The sequence below is a fragment of the Zea mays genome, chromosome 5 (assembly GCF_902167145.1).
Source record: "Zea mays cultivar B73 chromosome 5, Zm-B73-REFERENCE-NAM-5.0, whole genome shotgun sequence".
Classification (NCBI taxonomy): Eukaryota; Viridiplantae; Streptophyta; class Magnoliopsida; order Poales; family Poaceae; genus Zea; species Zea mays.
The window spans coordinates 212,465,415-212,482,260 of NC_050100.1; the positions used below are offsets into that span (position 1 = coordinate 212,465,415).

At 48.3% G+C, this 16,846-nt stretch overlaps 1 protein-coding gene across 2 annotated transcripts; it reads left to right on the forward strand.

Annotated features, from left to right (window-relative positions):
- Positions 1-12,768: 12,768 nt before the first annotated feature.
- On the forward strand, positions 12,769-15,896 carry LOC100383106 (uncharacterized). Of its 2 annotated transcripts, XM_020553502.3 has the most exons (7): positions 12,769-13,278; positions 13,355-13,455; positions 14,299-14,396; positions 14,862-15,061; positions 15,160-15,212; positions 15,318-15,406; positions 15,511-15,896. In XM_020553502.3, the coding sequence occupies exons 1-6, from the start codon at positions 12,888-12,890 to the stop codon at positions 15,357-15,359; spliced, it is 885 nt and encodes a 294-aa protein (XP_020409091.1). In that variant the 5' UTR covers positions 12,769-12,887; the 3' UTR covers positions 15,360-15,406; positions 15,511-15,896. The 2 variants fall into 2 exon arrangements, with proteins under 2 accessions (XP_020409091.1, NP_001348875.1); NM_001361946.1 differs by lacking the exon at positions 15,318-15,406 and having other exon boundaries at positions 12,799-13,278; positions 15,511-15,894.
- Positions 15,897-16,846: the final 950 nt, after the last annotated feature.

A 16,846-nucleotide genomic window follows, 5' to 3' on the forward strand; every position in this document is an offset into this window, starting at 1 on the left:
AGAAAAGGGTCACAATGACCAAACGACGAAACATCTAGGTTAGAGCAGGCCTTACTCCCTCCCAATTCCAGATTCCCATTTCTCATCGCGGATTCTATCACCCATTTTGGCCTTAATAGTATAGATTGAGATTGAGCAAGAGATAGATGGGAGGGTGACAGGCCGACGAGCTTATGGATTCATCGGGGTCGATGTCGAGGGTGACGATCTGCTCGTCGCCATGATTGGTCTCTGAAGCGTCCCGATCCTTTGGGACTCAAATGTGAAACAATTACTAGTCCCAGGAGGCTAGTAAACACATTCCTTACTTCAAATAGTGCAGAGTTTAGATAAAGTTATTACAATACCGGGGTACAAGCTCGAGAGAGCCAAATAGAGAAGCGCAGGAGGAAAATACACTAGCCCAAGCCACAGGCAGAACTGGGTGCAGACACAGCCCTCTTAATCAAGCATAGCAGAAAAGAAGTCCTCGGCTGCTGAAAAACATAAATAAATCTGGGTGAATACACTAGGTATTCCGCAAGCCCACCCCGCTCCCGTAGAGAGAAAGAGACCTATGATGTACATGCTCAATTTGGTGGAGTTGTAGTCGCTCATCATTTTCTTAGAGAGAGGCAGTTGCTTGAAGGTTTTCCCGTGGTATTACCAGTAACCAAAAACTCAACCACCACTGAGCTTCCTGCTCCCGTGGCTTCATTTTCTTTTTCAAAACCCATTTAAACACACCTTTTCCTTGATAAGAAACTTTAGAGAAAAAGTTCTAATTGCCATACCACACCAGACTCATCCATACCAGTGGACACGGACTATTCAAATAGGTTTCAACTCTGCGCAGAGGTGTACACTTTACCCACTAGTCCGGTTTCTGCGATCTCACCGTCGCGAGACCCGAATGCCGGATCTCTTTCCTTACTTGTGCATCCTAACCTTAACGGTTATCCGGAAGGAGTCAGGCCACCACCATGCCCAAACCGGACAAAAATTTCCCCCTCCTTATCCTCCCGGTGCTCCCCAGCCTTCTTAACCCTGGGGTTGGACCGCACGAGTTCGGATTGAGTGACTGCCCACACAGTCTCGAGTGGTTGTACGATAAAGGAGTACAGGTAGTGAAAAATGACAAGCCGGTCCTTATATGAGGGGACGATCCTTCTGCTCACGCCTAAACCAGCTGAGCCAACACCTTAGGCCCTCCCCTAAACCAGGGAGTCCCTGATCATCCCACTCTCAAGGTGATGAGGGTGAGTACCCTTCATCGCATAACTTTTCAGAAAGAGGTTTTATTTGAAGAAACACTTTGCCCTACTTCCAGATCCACATTTCGAAATCGGAAATAATATGTTAATGCGGGCCATCTCTTACTCACCATGCAATATTCCCCCATAGTTCCCGGCCTAGGCAGTGGTAGAGAGAATAAGTAATTTATGCATCAAGGGAAGGATGGACTTGCCTTCATCGAAGCTTTCCTGGCACAGAAGACCTACTTCCGGAAGTTCGGGCTCTGGTCCCTCTTCCGGGGCTACGGGTTCCGGATCAACGGTCCCCGTTTCTTCTAGGAAAACAGGCAATAAAACAATACATCAACAGGGATTTACAAATTATAGTGTGTCATTTTCTACATCATCATTGTATGTGGCCTTAGAAATTACTTTTGATAATTTTTTGTGCATAAAATATTGAGGGGACTAATTAAAGGAGGGAAAATGCTAAAAAGGAAAAAAGAAAAAGGGTTTCAGCTCTGGTGGGCCGGGGGGAAGGATTTTGGCCCAGCCGGGCGCGAGCGCGCGTGGGCGCGAATGCGCCGGCCCAGTTGCGGCCCAGGGCAAGGGACGGTGCGGGCGCGTGAAGGTGACGGCGTCGCCGTGGGCCCCACGTGCCAGAGAGAACGGGAGGGGGAAGAGAACGGCGTCCGGTTGACGGGGGGGGGGGGAATGGACCGGCCGTCCGCGGGGAGGACCCGGCCGCCGGTGGGCTCGGTGGCGGTTTGCCGCCGGTGGCCCGGTTCTTGGGCAATGTGCAGGTGTCTTAGCATGGGGAGGGGATGGCGGACCTAGAGGTGGGCTCAATTTGGTCAGAGGAGGTCGGGAGGGGGCTGTCCGCGGGGAGGTGGCGGAGCTTCGCGGCGGGGTTGCCGTCGGTGAGCTCTGGGCGAGCACTCGGGGTGGGGGAGTGGTGTATTGCGTTTGCGGCGAGGTGAGGAAGCTGCTAGGCTAACTTAATCGCTCGCTGGGCCAACAGAGAGGGAGGGAGAAGAGGGGGAGGGACTCACTGGAGAGGGGGAAGACGGCGGGGCTTCGCGAATTGGGCTCGGGCGAGGGGCGGAGGGTAGTGGTCGAGGCCGGTGCGAGGAAGAAGGAGCTCGGGGCGAGCTTTTTATAGGCGCGCGGGGGCAAGGGGAGCGGTGGAGCTCCCTGACTCCGGCGAGCTTCCCGGTGCCGCCATAAATGGCGCACAGCGCCGCCGAGGGGACGCTACGGCGGGGCTGTACCGGCGAGGACGCTTGGTCAAGGGGAGGAGGACGGAGCGGTGCCAAACTTTCCTGTGTGGCAGGATGGCAGAGGGGAGGACGGAGGCGACGACCGGAGGTGACCCCGGCGAGGAGACGGCGGACGGACGACGAAGCGGCTGACCGGTGGGGCCGGTCTGCCAGCGGGAGTGAGCGCGCGAGAGAGAGCGACTGGCAGGTGGGGTCGGCTTGTCAGCGAGAGAGAGAGGGAGTGCGGAGCGGGCTGGCGCGCGCGCGGAGGCAGGCCGGGAGTGGGCCGAAGGAGGAGCGCGGGCGCGAGAGGGGGGGGGAGTTGCGGGCGTTGGGCCGAGATTCGGTCCAACGGGGCAGGGAGAGGGTTTTCCCTTTTTCTTTTTACTTTTCAAACCCCATTTCCCTTTTTGCCCCTTTTTCTTTTGAATAAAATATTTTGTGAATAATCTAAATGTTTAGAAAGTAGAATCTAAGTGAGGTGCCTTGTGATCAAACAAAATGTATGCATAAGATGAAAGAAAAACTTAGTGGAGAACTTAGAATTAGAGGATGAAAGGAGGGGTAAAAGGAGGATTAGGGTTTCAAACCTAGATTGGGATTTTTGGGATGCTACAAACCTACCCCACTTAAAGGAATCTCGCCCTCGAGATTCAGACGGGGCTCGAGAAAAGGTAAGGGTATTCCTTCCTCAGAGAGTCCTCACTTTCCCAGGTGGCTTCTTCTTCTCCATCTCTGCTCCACTGAACCTTACAGAGCTTTACTTCTGAATTGCGGGTCCTTCTGACTGCTGAGTCAAGAATCTTCACTGGCTTTTCGCGGTACTGGAGATCTTTTTGAATCTGAATTGCTTCTGCCTCGATACGGGTTTCTGGTACTTTTAGGCATTTGCGGAGTTGGGACACATGGAACACATTGTGAATATCTGACATGGAATCTGGTAGCTCAAGACGGTATGCCACGGGTCCTATTCGGGAAATGACAGGGTAAGGACCGACGAAACGAGGTGCTAGTTTTCCTTTCATTTGGAACCTTTTTACACCACGCATTGGGGAAACCTTGAGATAAACAAAATCTCCTTCCTCAAATCTGAGTTCCCTTCGCCTATTGTCTGCGTAACTCTTCTGTCGACTCTGAGCTTCAAGTAACCTCCTGCGGATCAAAGCAACTTTTTCTTCGGCTTCTTTAACAAAGTCGGGTCCTTCTAGTGTTCTTTCCCCTACATTGGACCACATTAGGGGAGTCTGGCATTTTCTTCCATACAGTGCTTCGAATGGTGACATTTTGATGCTGGCCTGATGGCTGTTGTTGTATGAGAATTCGGCGTACGGCAAACTAGACTCCCAATCTCTGTCGAAGGCTAATACACAGGCTCTGAGTAAATCTTCAAGGACCTTGTTGACTCTCTCTGTTTGACCATCTGACTGGGGGTGATAAGCAGTGCTGAAATCTAACTTGGTGCCCATTGCTTGCTGAAGGCCCTTCCAAAATTTTGAAGTGAACTGCGTTCCTCTATCTGATACTATCTTCCGTGGAATGCCATGTAGCCTGACTATCTCTTTAAGGTATAATCGGGCGAGGGCTGCCCCTCCAAAAGTGGTCTTTACTGGAATGAAATGGGCCACCTTGGTGAGACGATCGATTATTACCCATATGGAATCATTTCCTCTTTGTGATCTGGGCAGTCCGGTGACGAAATCCATGCCTATTTCTTCCCACTTCCATTCGGGTATTGGGAGGGGTTGAAGCAGGCCTGCAGGCTTCTGATGTTCGGCCTTTGTTCGCTGGCAGGTGTCACATCGGGCCACATACTGGGCTATTTCCCTTTTCATCCCTTTCCACCAATATCTGGTCTTAAGGTCTAAGTACATCTTGGTGGTCCCTGGGTGGATAGAGTAAGCTGAGTTGTGGGCTTCGTCGAGCAGGGTTTCTCGTATTTCTCCCACTGGCACGCACAGGCGATCCTTGAACCAGAGGGCTCCTTGATTATCTGTCCTGAGGTCCGGAAGTTGCTCCTTTCGTGCTCTTTCCATAAGCTTGGTTGTTTCTGCGTCCAGGCGTTGAGCTTTGCATATGAGATCTTCTAGATTTGGCTTGACTTCCAGGCCACCGTTGTCTCCCAGACATGCATTTAGCTGAGCTGATTCTTTCTTCCAATCTTCCAGAAAGTTTGTTCCTTTAACCCCGAAAGGTTTTCGGCTGAGGGCGTCTGCTACTACGTTGGCCTTTCCGGGGTGGTAGTGGATTTCGAGGTCATAATCTTTGATCAATTCGAGCCACCTTCTTTGACGGAGGTTGAGGTCCGGTTGCGTGAAGATGTACTTCAGACTCTTGTGATCAGTGAAGATGTGGCATTTGTTCCCAATCAGATAATGCCTCCAAATTTTTAGGGCGTGCACTATGGCTGCCAATTCCAGATCGTGGGTAGGATAGTTCTGTTCGTGCGGCTTGAGTAAGCGAGATGCATAAGCAATGACTTTCTCATTTTGCATTAATACGCACCCCAAGCCTTGCTTGGAAGCATCACAGAAGATGACAAAATCTTGGTGTATGTCTGGCAGAGTCAGGACTGGTGCAGTTGTAAGTTTCTCTTTGATGATTTGGAAACTTTCTTCACGCTTGGGAGTCCACACAAACTTATTGTCCTTTTTGAGAAGTTCGGTTAAGGGCTTTGCTATGCTGGAGAATCCCTTGATAAAACGGCGGTAATACCCTGCCATTCCCAGAAAGCTTCGTACTTCACTGACATTGGATGGTTGCTTCCAATTTGAAACAGCTTCTACCTTGGATGGGTCCACTTCTATCCCTTCTGCAGTCAAGATATGCCCTAGGAAAGCTATCTTCTCCAACCAGAACTCACACTTGTTGAGCTTCGCATAAAGTTGATGCGCTCCGAGTCTTCCGAGGACGATTCGAAGGTGATGCTCATGGTCCTTGCGATTCTTTGAATAAATAAGGATGTCGTCGATGAAGACCACGACAAACTTATCCAATTCTTCCATAAATACCTTATTCATGAGGTTCATGAAAAAGGCGGGTGCGTTGGTTAGTCCAAATGGCATCACTGTGAACTCATATTGCCCATATCTGGTGACGAATGCAGTTTTCTGAATGTCTGCCTCTTTGATTCTCAGTTGGTGATACCCTGACCTGAGGTCTATCTTGGAGAAGTATTTGGCTCCTTGTAGTTGGTCGAAGAGGTCATCGATCCGAGGGAGAGGGTACTTATTCTTGATTGTAACTTCGTTCAAGGATCGGTAATCAATACACATCCTCATACTCCCATCCTTTTTGGTAACGAAAAGAACGGGTGCTCCCCAGGGAGACGAACTGGGACGGATGTACCCTTTTTGTTGTAGTTCCGAAATCTGAAGTTTCAATTCTGCCAACTCAGTGGGGGCCATGCGGTATGGTCTCTTTGCAATGGGTGCAGTGCCGGGAATGAGATCTATATAGAACTCTACTTCTCTTTCTGGTGGCATCCCGGGCAACTCTTCTGGAAATACATCTTCAAATTCCTTGATTACAGACATGCTTTCTACTGCCAGATTAAATATCATTGGGTCATTTGCGGGCGGTTGGGCTTGACAGGAAACTGCCTTTCCTTGGTGATCTATGAGAAGAACAGTCTTGCTTGCGCAGCTGATAACACCCTTGTGCTTAGCTAGCCAATCCATTCCTAGGATTACATCAATTCCTTGGGATGGCAAGATGGTTAAGTCTGCCAGGAACACTACCCCACTCAAAAGAATTCTGACTTGGGAACACCCGAGTTTGCACATGAGGTCTGACCCCGGGGTTCGAGTGACCAAAGGGATAGCTAGAGGTGTAGAGGGTATGCCATGCTTCTCCACAAACTTAGCGGCTATAAATGAGTGGGATGCTCCTGAATCAAAAAGCACAGAAGCGGGAGTAAATTCAACGAGGAACTCACCGAGCACTACTCCCGGGGCTTGCTAGGCTTCCTGCGCGTCGACGTGGTTGACCCGGGCCCTGCCCTGGTACTGAGTCCTGCTCTGCTGGCTGTTGGAAGGGAGCGCCTTGGAGGTTGGTGCTGACGGAATCTTGGGGCCATTCACCGAGTTGGAGTAGGTTGGTCCTGGTGCCTTCAACTGGGGGCAGTTGTTTTTGAAATGACTGGGGTCCCCGCAGTGCCAACAGGCGTTTGCTGGCGGCTGGTTGCTTGCCACGGAGGGTGCCTGATGAGAGCTCTGACTCTGTTGACTGTAGCGTGATGGAGAGGGTCCAGATTGTTTATTGAAGCTTGGACCCCTGGGTGGAAGCCCAAAGGGTCGAGCTCTCTGTGACGTTCTTGCTGTTGCGCTCGGAGGACCTGGAATTTTCTCTTGATGTGCCCTTTTTCTTCGCTTTTGCTCTTTCCACTTGAATAGCTTTGTTGGAAAGGTGAGAGAAGCTGTGGAAGTCCTGGCTGGCGAGGATGGTCTTAAGTTCGGGTCTTAATCCTCTCAGGAAACGGGCCATCTTTCTAGACTCGGTGCTGACATCTTCAGGCGCGTAGCGGGCCAGCTCTGTGAACTTGTGCACATATTCACTGACTGTTCTCCCGCCTTGGGTTAGCTCCCGGAACTCATCCTCCTTGAGTTGAACTATCCCCTGGGGTACGTGGTGCTCACGGAAGGCTGCTTCAAATTCTGCCCATGTAGCATCTCTGACGGCTTCACTGAAAGTGTCCCACCATGCTAAAGCCATTCCTGAAAGCTGATGGGCTGCCAGCTGAACGCGCTGATTCTCAGGACATGCGATGGCTTCCAACTTCCTCTTGATCGTGCGAAGCCAGTCATCTGCATCGAGGGGATTGCTGGACCCCGCGAACGTGGGAGGCTTGAGTCTCAGAAATTCTCCCATCCTGTCCTGGGGCCTTCCACCGCCTGGGCGCTGGTTTTCCAGACTTCGAGTGAGGGCTTCAATGAGTCGGGTTTGATTGGCCAGAACTTGGGCTAGGTCTAGTGGTAGTTCTGGAGGTGCGGGGAGGTGGGTCTCACTCCCTTCTCCGCCAGCCTCTCCTTCAGCTCCTAGGGGAAGTCTTGCCCCAATCCCGGAGGCGGTAGGCGTGGTTCTATCCGAAGCCATCTGCCATGGGAAGAGAGTCACTATTATGCACATGCCATTTTTTTAACTAGTTATTTTATTCATTACATCAAGCCATTACATTACATAGCATACTGCTACCACAAGCTCATCACACACGAGTGCTACCTAGGGTACCCCCGAACTCTTTCTCTAAAGTGTCCCCAAACTCCTTGAGAAGGTCATCAAGGCTGGCCAGGGACATGTCCTCGGGGTCGGACTGGTTCCTGGGAGGGTTCTCTTCCTGCTGCTCAGTCTGACATCCTTGGCTTTTGGTCTTCTTGCGGATTTTCCTTGCGGGGGCGAGCTTCTTCAGTTTCTTGTCGTAGTCCAATTTGAGGGTGCGGTAAGCTTCACGGGTATTGGCCTCTTCGCCTTCAGCTAACGAGAGGCTCTCTTGGAGGGACGCTTTTTCTTCTGAAAGTTCCCTGACTTTCTGCTCCAGGCTTTCCACCCGGGAGGTTAGGGAGGTGCAGTGGAGGGTGAGGTCATCATATTGGTTATCAAGGGTATGAAGGTATCCAGCCATGTAGACAATGGTGGGATCATTCTCAATAGGATCTCCTCCTGATAGGGCCTGAAGTCTTTTCCTCCAGGTGGGGGTATTCTTGTTGCTGGGTGGAAAGTAGCGAAGGGGGGTTTCAATGATTACGTTGTTGTAGTTCTGACACAGTTGTCGGAGGGCTTTTCGGGCGACATTTTGGCAAGCATCTAGGTAATGAACTCCGGTGAAAGTGACTTGGAAGGAACGTTGGTTTGGATAGCTTTGGCTTTCCCCCAGGTAGACTGCCATAGAGCATCTCATCATTCCGCCCTCGATATGCTCCGTCCAGACGTATTCCGGCTTCTTACGGATTCCCATGCGGAGCGCACAGCTTCGCAAGAGGCGTGGGAACCCTTCCACTTCTGAGCAGTAGGATGACTTAATGGCCAGAGAGGCTTCCATCTGGAATAGGAAAAGAAGGGTTTTGTTACAATCGGGGAAGGGAAGAGAAAACTTTTCTTGAGGTAAGAGGTATTTTCTTTTTAGAGTAAGTTTTAGGGTTAGGGCTGCGACCTACGGCCAGTCCTATGGGCTTTGATACCACCTGAAGCGTCCCGATCCTTTGGGACTCAAATGTGAAACAATTACTAGTCCCAGGAGGCTAGTAAACACATTCCTTACTTCAAATAGTACAGAGTTTAGATAAAGTTATTACAATACCGGGGTACAAGCTCGAGAGAGCCAAATAGAGAAGCGCAGGAGGAAAATACACTAGCCCAAGCCACAGGCAGAACTGGGTGCAGACACAACCCTCTTAATCAAGCATAGCAGAAAAGAAGTCCTCGGCTGCTGAAAAACATAAATAAATCTGGGTGAATACACTAGGTATTCCGCAAGCCCACCCCGCTCCCGTAGAGAGAAAGAGACCTATGATGTACATGCTCAATTTGGTGGAGTTGTAGTCGCTCATCATTTTCTTAGAGAGAGGCAGTTGCTTGAAGGTTTTCCCGTGGTATTACCAGTAACCAAAAACTCAACCACCACTGAGCTTCCTGCTCCCGTGGCTTCATTTTCTTTTTCAAAACCCATTTAAACACACCTTTTCCTTGATAAGAAACTTTAGAGAAAAAGTTCTAATTGCCATACCACACCAGACTCATCCATACCAGTGGACACGGACTATTCGAATAGGTTTCAACTCTGCGCAGAGGTGTACACTTTACCCACTAGTCCGGTTTCTGCGATCTCACCGTCGCGAGACCCGAATGCCGGATCTCTTTCCTTACTTGTGCATCCTAACCTTAACGGTTATCCGGAAGGAGTCAGGCCACCACCATGCCCAAACCGGACAAAACTTTCCCCCTCCTTATCCTCCCGGTGCTCCCTAGCCTTCTTAACCCTGGGGTTGGACCGCACGAGTTCGGATTGAGTGACTGCCCACACAGTCTCGAGTGGTTGTACGATAAAGGAGTACAGGTAGTGAAAAATGACAAGCCGGTCCTTATATGAGGGGACGATCCTTCTGCTCACGCCTAAACCAGCTGAGCCAACACCTTAGGCCCTCCCCTAAACCAGGGAGTCCCTGATCATCCCACTCTCAAGGTGATGAGGGTGAGTACCCTTCATCGCATAACTTTTCAGAAAGAGGTTTTATTTGAAGAAACACTTTGCCCTACTTCCAGATCCACATTTCGAAATCGGAAATAATATGTTAATGCGGGCCATCTCTTACTCACCATGCAATATTCCCCCATAGTTCCCGGCCTAGGCAGTGGTAGAGAGAATAGGTAATTTATGCATCAAGGGAAGGATGGACTTGCCTTCATCGAAGCTTTCCTGGCACAGAAGACCTACTTCCGGAAGTTCGGGCTCTGGTCCCTCTTCCGGGGCTACGGGTTCCGGATCAACGATCCCCGCTTCTTCTAGGAAAACAGGCAATAAAACAATACATCAACAGGGATTTACAAATTATAGTGTGTCATTTTCTACATCATCATTGTATGTGGCCTTAGAAATTACTTTTGATAATTTTTGGTGCATAAAATATTGAGGGGACTAATTAAAGGAGGGAAAATGCTAAAAAGGAAAAAGAAAAAGGGTTTCAGCTCTGGTGGGCCGGGGGGAAGGATTTTGGCCCAGCCGGGCGCGAGCGCGCGTGGGCGCGAATGCGCCGGCCCAGTTGCGGCCCAGGGCAAGGGACGGTGTGGGCGCGTGAAGGTGACGGCGTCGCCGTGGGCCCCACGTGCCAGAGAGAACGGGAGGGGGAAGAGAACGGCGTTCGGTTGACGGGGGGGAATGGACCGGCCGTCCGCGGGGAGGACCCGGCCGCCGGTGGGCTCGGTGGCGGTTTGCCGCCGGTGGCCCGGTTCTTGGGCAATGTGCAGGTGTCTTAGCATGGGGAGGGGATGGCGGACCTAGAGGTGGGCTCAATTTGGTCAGAGGAGGTCGGGAGGGGGCTGTCCGCGGGGAGGTGGCGGAGCTTCGCGGCGGGGTTGCCGTCGGTGAGCTCTGGGCGAGCACTCGGGGTGGGGGAGTGGTGTATTGCGTTTGCGGCGAGGTGAGGAAGATGCTAGGCTAACTTAATCGCTCGCTGGGCCAACAGAGAGGGAGGGAGAAGAGGGGGAGGGACTCACCGGAGAGGGGGAAGACGGCGGGGCTTCGCGAATTGGGCTCGGGCGAGGGGCGGAGGGCAGTGGTCGAGGCCGGTGCGAGGAAGAAGGAGCTCGGGGCGAGCTTTTTATAGGCGCGCGGGGGCAAGGGGAGCGGTGGAGCTCCCTGACTCCGGCGAGCTTCCCGGTGCCGCCATAAATGGCGCACAGCGCCGCCGAGGGGACGCTACGGCGGGGCTGTACCGGCGAGGACGCTTGGTCAAGGGGAGGAGGACGGAGCGGTGCCAAACTTTCCTGTGTGGCAGGATGGCAGAGGGGAGGACGGAGGCGACGGCCGGAGGTGACCCCGGCGAGGAGACGGCGGATGGACGATGAAGCGGCTGACCGGTGGGGCCGGTCTGCCAGCGGGAGTGAGCGCGCGAGAGAGAGCGACTGGCAGGTGGGGTCGGCTTGTCAGCGAGAGAGAGAGGGAGTGCGGAGCGGGCTGGCGCGCGCGCGGAGGCAGGCCGGGAGTGGGCCGAAGGAGGAGCGCGGGCGCGAGAGGGGGGGGAGTTGCGGGCGTTGGGCCGAGATTCGGTCCAACGGGGCAGGGAGAGGGTTTTTCCTTTTTCTTTTTACTTTTCAAACCCCATTTCCCTTTTTGCCCCTTTTTCTTTTGAATAAAATATTTTGTGAATAATCTAAATGTTTAGAAAGTAGAATCTAAGTGAGGTGCCTTGTGATCAAACAAAATGTATGCATAAGATGAAAGAAAAACTTAGTGGAGAACTTAGAATTAGAGGATGAAAGGAGGGGTAAAAGGAGGATTAGGGTTTCAAACCTAGATTGGGATTTTTGGGATGCTACAGTCTCGTTGACGATGGAGGAGGAGGCCGAGCCATGGGCTCCGGCGACATCGGGGGAGTAGATGAGCCGGTCGCTTGTTGCGAGAAGAAGAGCCGCGGAGGGTGATCCACACGCGGAGATTGGAGCGCGGAACGAGAGGGAGCGGGGTTTGTTGCATGGAGTGTGGCAGCGCGAGCGACGGTCGGTCAGGTTGTTCCTGTAAGCGCGCGCGATGAAGAAGAGCACGACGCACCTCTGGACTCATCGACGTCGCGCGGTGGCGGATCAGAGCAGCCGCGGGACTCGTCAGCGTCACATGGATCGGGGCGGCGCGGAGGCAGATCAGGCGGGGGGGTGCGACGCTGACGACGGGCGCGAGGTTGGGCGAGGTATCGCCATGTGCACGCCTACAGATGGAGCCAGGGGCGGGGCACGACGAGAAATGTGGGAGGGAGACGGAGGCAGGGGCGAGGGCGGCGCCATTGATGCCGCGATGAGATTAGCGGGTTGCTCGGGTACTCACCTAGGGGAGGGTGGGGATTGCAGGAGACGTGAGAAGGACTATGGATGGAGGAACGGTGGTGGGAGGCTGGGCGGCAGAGGGAGGACCGCGGTGAGGAGCCAGTGGAGGTGCAGGAGGCGGCGCGACGGAGGAGAACCGAGAGAGCGAGCGAAGCGGAAGGTTGGGGCGGCGTGAGTGGACATAGAGTCGCGATTGGACGGTGCAGATTGACATATGCGAACGAACGATCTAGATCTATGGAAGGCAGAACGCAAGGGAGACAGGCTACCCTTGCAGCCTTAATAAGTAGTATAGATTTCTGCTTTTACAAAATAGAAGCTGAACAATTGAGTTTTTTATTACACATTCTAAAAAAATATAGTACAACTATACAAGTCTAAAAACAGTTTGGACCCTACTTCGCTATTTATCTGAATTCGATATATTAATTAATAAAGTAACACGATTAATATAAATTAATAAATTAAAATAAAATTGAAAATAACTAAATATTATAATAAATGAAAAACATTTTGAATAAAGTTTAATTTAAAATAGAATTATAAAATTGATTTACTAATTTGATATACAAACAAAGAGATGCGTCAAATTAAAATAAAATAGGATTAAAAATAATTAGGCTATAGGATAAATGGAATAAAAATATATTTTTAATAAAAATAATATAGCATGTGGAGTCGAGTTTTATTTATAAAAATATTAAAAACACGTATGTGAAATCAGTTTTTTAATTAGGCTACTAATAAACTGTTAAAACGAGTGAAAACTCAAACTATAGCGCTAAAACACCCCCTCCCGTCCCGCACCGACGTCGACGGAGACGTGTCACTGGCGGCGTTGAGAAGACAGAAGACTTCAGACCTTCTAGATTTTTTCCCGGCCGCAATGGATCTCTGGGAGAGGGCCCGGGCCTTCGCCGGCGAGGCGGCGAATTGGTCGCAGGAGCTCTCCGCGGAGGCGACCAAGCGCTCGTCTGCGCTGGTCTCGGAGACGGCGAAGAAGTCGAAGGAGATCTTTTCCGAGACCGCCTCCAAGTCGCTGGAGATCGCCGCCGAGGCAACCAAGCAGGCCGACCTCCTGGCCGGCCAGATCAAGCACCTCGCCTCCGACATCCCCGTACCCTCGATCCCACCCATCCCCGCGATCCCACCTATCGCCGCCACTGCCTCGTCGGAGCCCGACGCGGCCGAGCTTGAGCGCTACGGCATCACCGACGACCTCCGCGAGTTCGTCAAGGACATGACCATAAGCACCTTCCGCGACTTCCCACTGCAAGGTGCGGTGTATTCGTGGTTGGGTTTAGGGGATTCCAGGCTTGCAATCCTCCTCTGACTGGACTTTTGGTTCTGTAGATGAGCCTGAAATGTCTGATGTGCCAACGGTGTCGAATGTGCGTCAGGATCTGAGCGAATGGCAGGCCAGGCACGCCACACTTGTCCTCTCGGCAGTCAAGGTTTTCTCATCATGAAATATCTCCATTCACTAAACATCGTTTGTGTCATTGCGGATTAGTCTGTCCTCGGGTTGATAGGTCGGTGAATGGTGATGAATCCAAGGGCGTACAGTATAGATTTGCAAATATGATGAAGTATGCGTGCATTGATTATTGAGATGGCAAAGTTATATAAAGCTGAGCTTATAGCATTTGCACGTGCAGAGTGAGGGAACTGGATATGTCATTTGTGACAATAAAACATTGATGCATTGGCACTCTTAAATAATGTTGATTTCAACTCATGGGAGTCATATATTCATCTATGACATTTATATCTACGTTTTATATCTTTATATTTTTAGATTAAGTAATGAAGATGAAGCATTGCTGGATATATTAGCAAATGGAATATGGTGGTATGATAATATGTAAAACTTGGACATTTAGATATGTTATACTTTTGCATGTTTGCGGTAAACTGATCAAGGGATTAGCAAGAAACTCTAGTCATTCCAATTGAGGTTGCATGTAGAATCTGCAGGGACCTGCAATTTGGGTAAGAGACTGGGTCAAGTGGCGATAGAAGTATGATGTTTAAAATCGCGGCAGTTACCATTTTGATATTGAACTGAGCTGGTTCTTAGTTCAAATCTGATTAAATCCTAAGATGTCTGAATGTAGTTTTCTTTTAACGATGGCGGTCCATAATCTCTTCACTCTCTGTTCTGCACTTGCTTCATATTGATATTCTTCTTGTGTATGAGTTTTTTCCATTTAACTTGCAATGCGGACCAATACAAATCTCTATTTTCTGACCACCTAATTATTTGTTTCTATTAACTGGTGCTGTCTTTTGTTCAGGAAATATCGAAGTTCAGATATGAGCTATGCCCAAGATACATGAAAGAGCGCAAATTCTGGCGGGTATATTTTTTGCTAGTAAACAGCTATATAGCCCCGTAAGTTTTCTTCTCACTCCTTGTCTTCTAATGTTGTACACTCTTGATATGTTTTTTTTTTGTTTTTTGACAGTCCTGTTCGTGATGCACAAACTTTTACTAGAATGTCGACGGTTTGCCATTTATTTATCATGTCACACTTGTCAAAAGGAATTTATAGAAATTTATTTGAATTGGTGTAGCCATTACTTTTATTTGTGGCATTGTAGTATGCTGATTTTATCCATTGTCTGCAATTATTATTGATGGCATAATCTGCGGTCCTATTTACTTGTGCCTCCTGCCTCGGCTGCCTCCATAGATGCAATGGAGCTTACCTTGAATATATTTATTATCACATTTGATCTCTTCATATTTCACATAAATAGTTGATTTCCAACCACTGCTTATTATATCATGATGTTAGTTTTCTGGCATAGTTTTTGCGCATTTACATTTTTGCTGACTTCAGTAAAATTCTAATAGGTTCGAGAAGAAATCCTTGGAGGAGCTGAAAGTGAAAGCAGAGGAAGAGAAAAGGGATTCCCAGAAGCAAGCATCCCAGGCATCTACAACTTTCGAACCCAAAGACACAAAAGCGCCAATCAAGACCTCTTCAACAAATCCAGAACATGATCTGGATGTATTTCTTCTGGGAGATCTGGGTAGCGACGATGAGGGACCTGGTATGCTATTCGCACCCCTGGACCTCAACCAGCCTAATATGTTTCTCTCTTGTCTAGTTCTTGTATATGAGTCTTTTTGTTCAAATGATTGCTTTCAGTTGATGATGATGATGACCTAGATGAGGACTTCGATAAGATTGATGTGACCACGGTAAGTACATATGTTCTGTTATAAGAAAGGAATTATTTACTATATCCCTTAGTTATTACTGTGATTTAGCTGCAAACAGCATTTAACAAAACACAGTCATAGTAGGATGTGGAGTTGCAGGGTGATCCTATAGCTATCAAAATGTAGCATCGTTGTTTTCCATGGAATCTGTACGCGTTATTTTTCATGCTACGGTATGCCTGGCTAAAAAGCGTGCCATGTTTAGAAGAAGTTAGACAGATGGTTTTCTCAGCTGTTATTTGATTTGTGCTGACAGCAGTGCCGCTCACTTCTACAGGGATTGGAAAGTGATGACGATGACAAAAAAATAGCAACAGGGAAAGCAGAAGATGCGAAGTAGTAGCCTATGGTTTTACGATTCGACAGATGACCACAATGATAGCGAACTTTAGTATTCCAAGATGGTATTGTATATTAGTTGATCGCATGTCATCAATTCATTTGTTATCACCCAGAAAAGGATGTTAAACACTTGTTTTTTTTACAACTTTCGATTTTTAACTAAACTCACACATCTTATCGATGTTGTGACTCCTCTTTTCTTATTAGGAGTTTTCTGCATATGTACTAGTCTATCTATTGAATTGAACTTCAGTACGACTACTCGAGGCTACAATTTACATGAAATACCGGTGTGTGAAGAATAGAAGATAATACATTTAATATGGTGCGTTTTTTTAAGCCTGACATGCTTTTTTACACTTAGAATGACACTGTAAACATAGGACGCGCTTGTATAAACTTGCAGCGCGTGCATTTTTTTTTTGGGGGGGGGGGGGGGTTATATTCCATTACTCATTGGATATATTAATTGATTTTGAGTTATTATATATATATATATATATATATATATATATAGTTGTTTTAAGCTAAATTGTTAAACTTCTAGAGAAAACTATCAAGGTTCATGATAGCAAATAAATATTGTTAAATATAAATAGAATACATTTATACAATATGCTTTTCATAAAGTAGATGTTACTCTTTTATATAAGGCCCGTTTGAGGAATTAAAATCTAGCTAACGCAGTATGTTATTTTTGGAATGTGATATTCCATAATTTTTCAAAATTTGTATATAAGCCTATCTTAAATTTACAGGGTGAGAAGTGAAATTGATTCTATAGATTTACATGTTACTTTTCTAATTCACAATTTGTAACATACTCTTCTACTTGCTTCTTTATAACATAAATGTAGTATACGAATATCTCTCTCACATGATTTAAGATAATATACAAATATATTAACTTAATTATTTTGTGTGCAATTATGATTATTAGAATGAAGTTCAAATTTGGTCTAAAAGTAAAAGTAATTAAACGTAAATATAGTTAAACTTTAGTATATTCTGACTTGCACGTATCCAAGAAATTTATTTAATGACGAATGAATGATGGAGGAAGATGAGAAGAAGATTAAACTGAAGGGTAGTTTAGTTTGACTTGCACAGATTCTAAAAATTAAATTATTTAATGACAGTAATGATGGCCGAGGAAGACAGTATAATGATTAAACTTAAGGTTAGTTTTATCTGCACGGATCTAGATATTTGATATGTTTTTTTTCACATTGATGCTATAGTTTTAACTTCTATGAATCCTATGAGTTAAT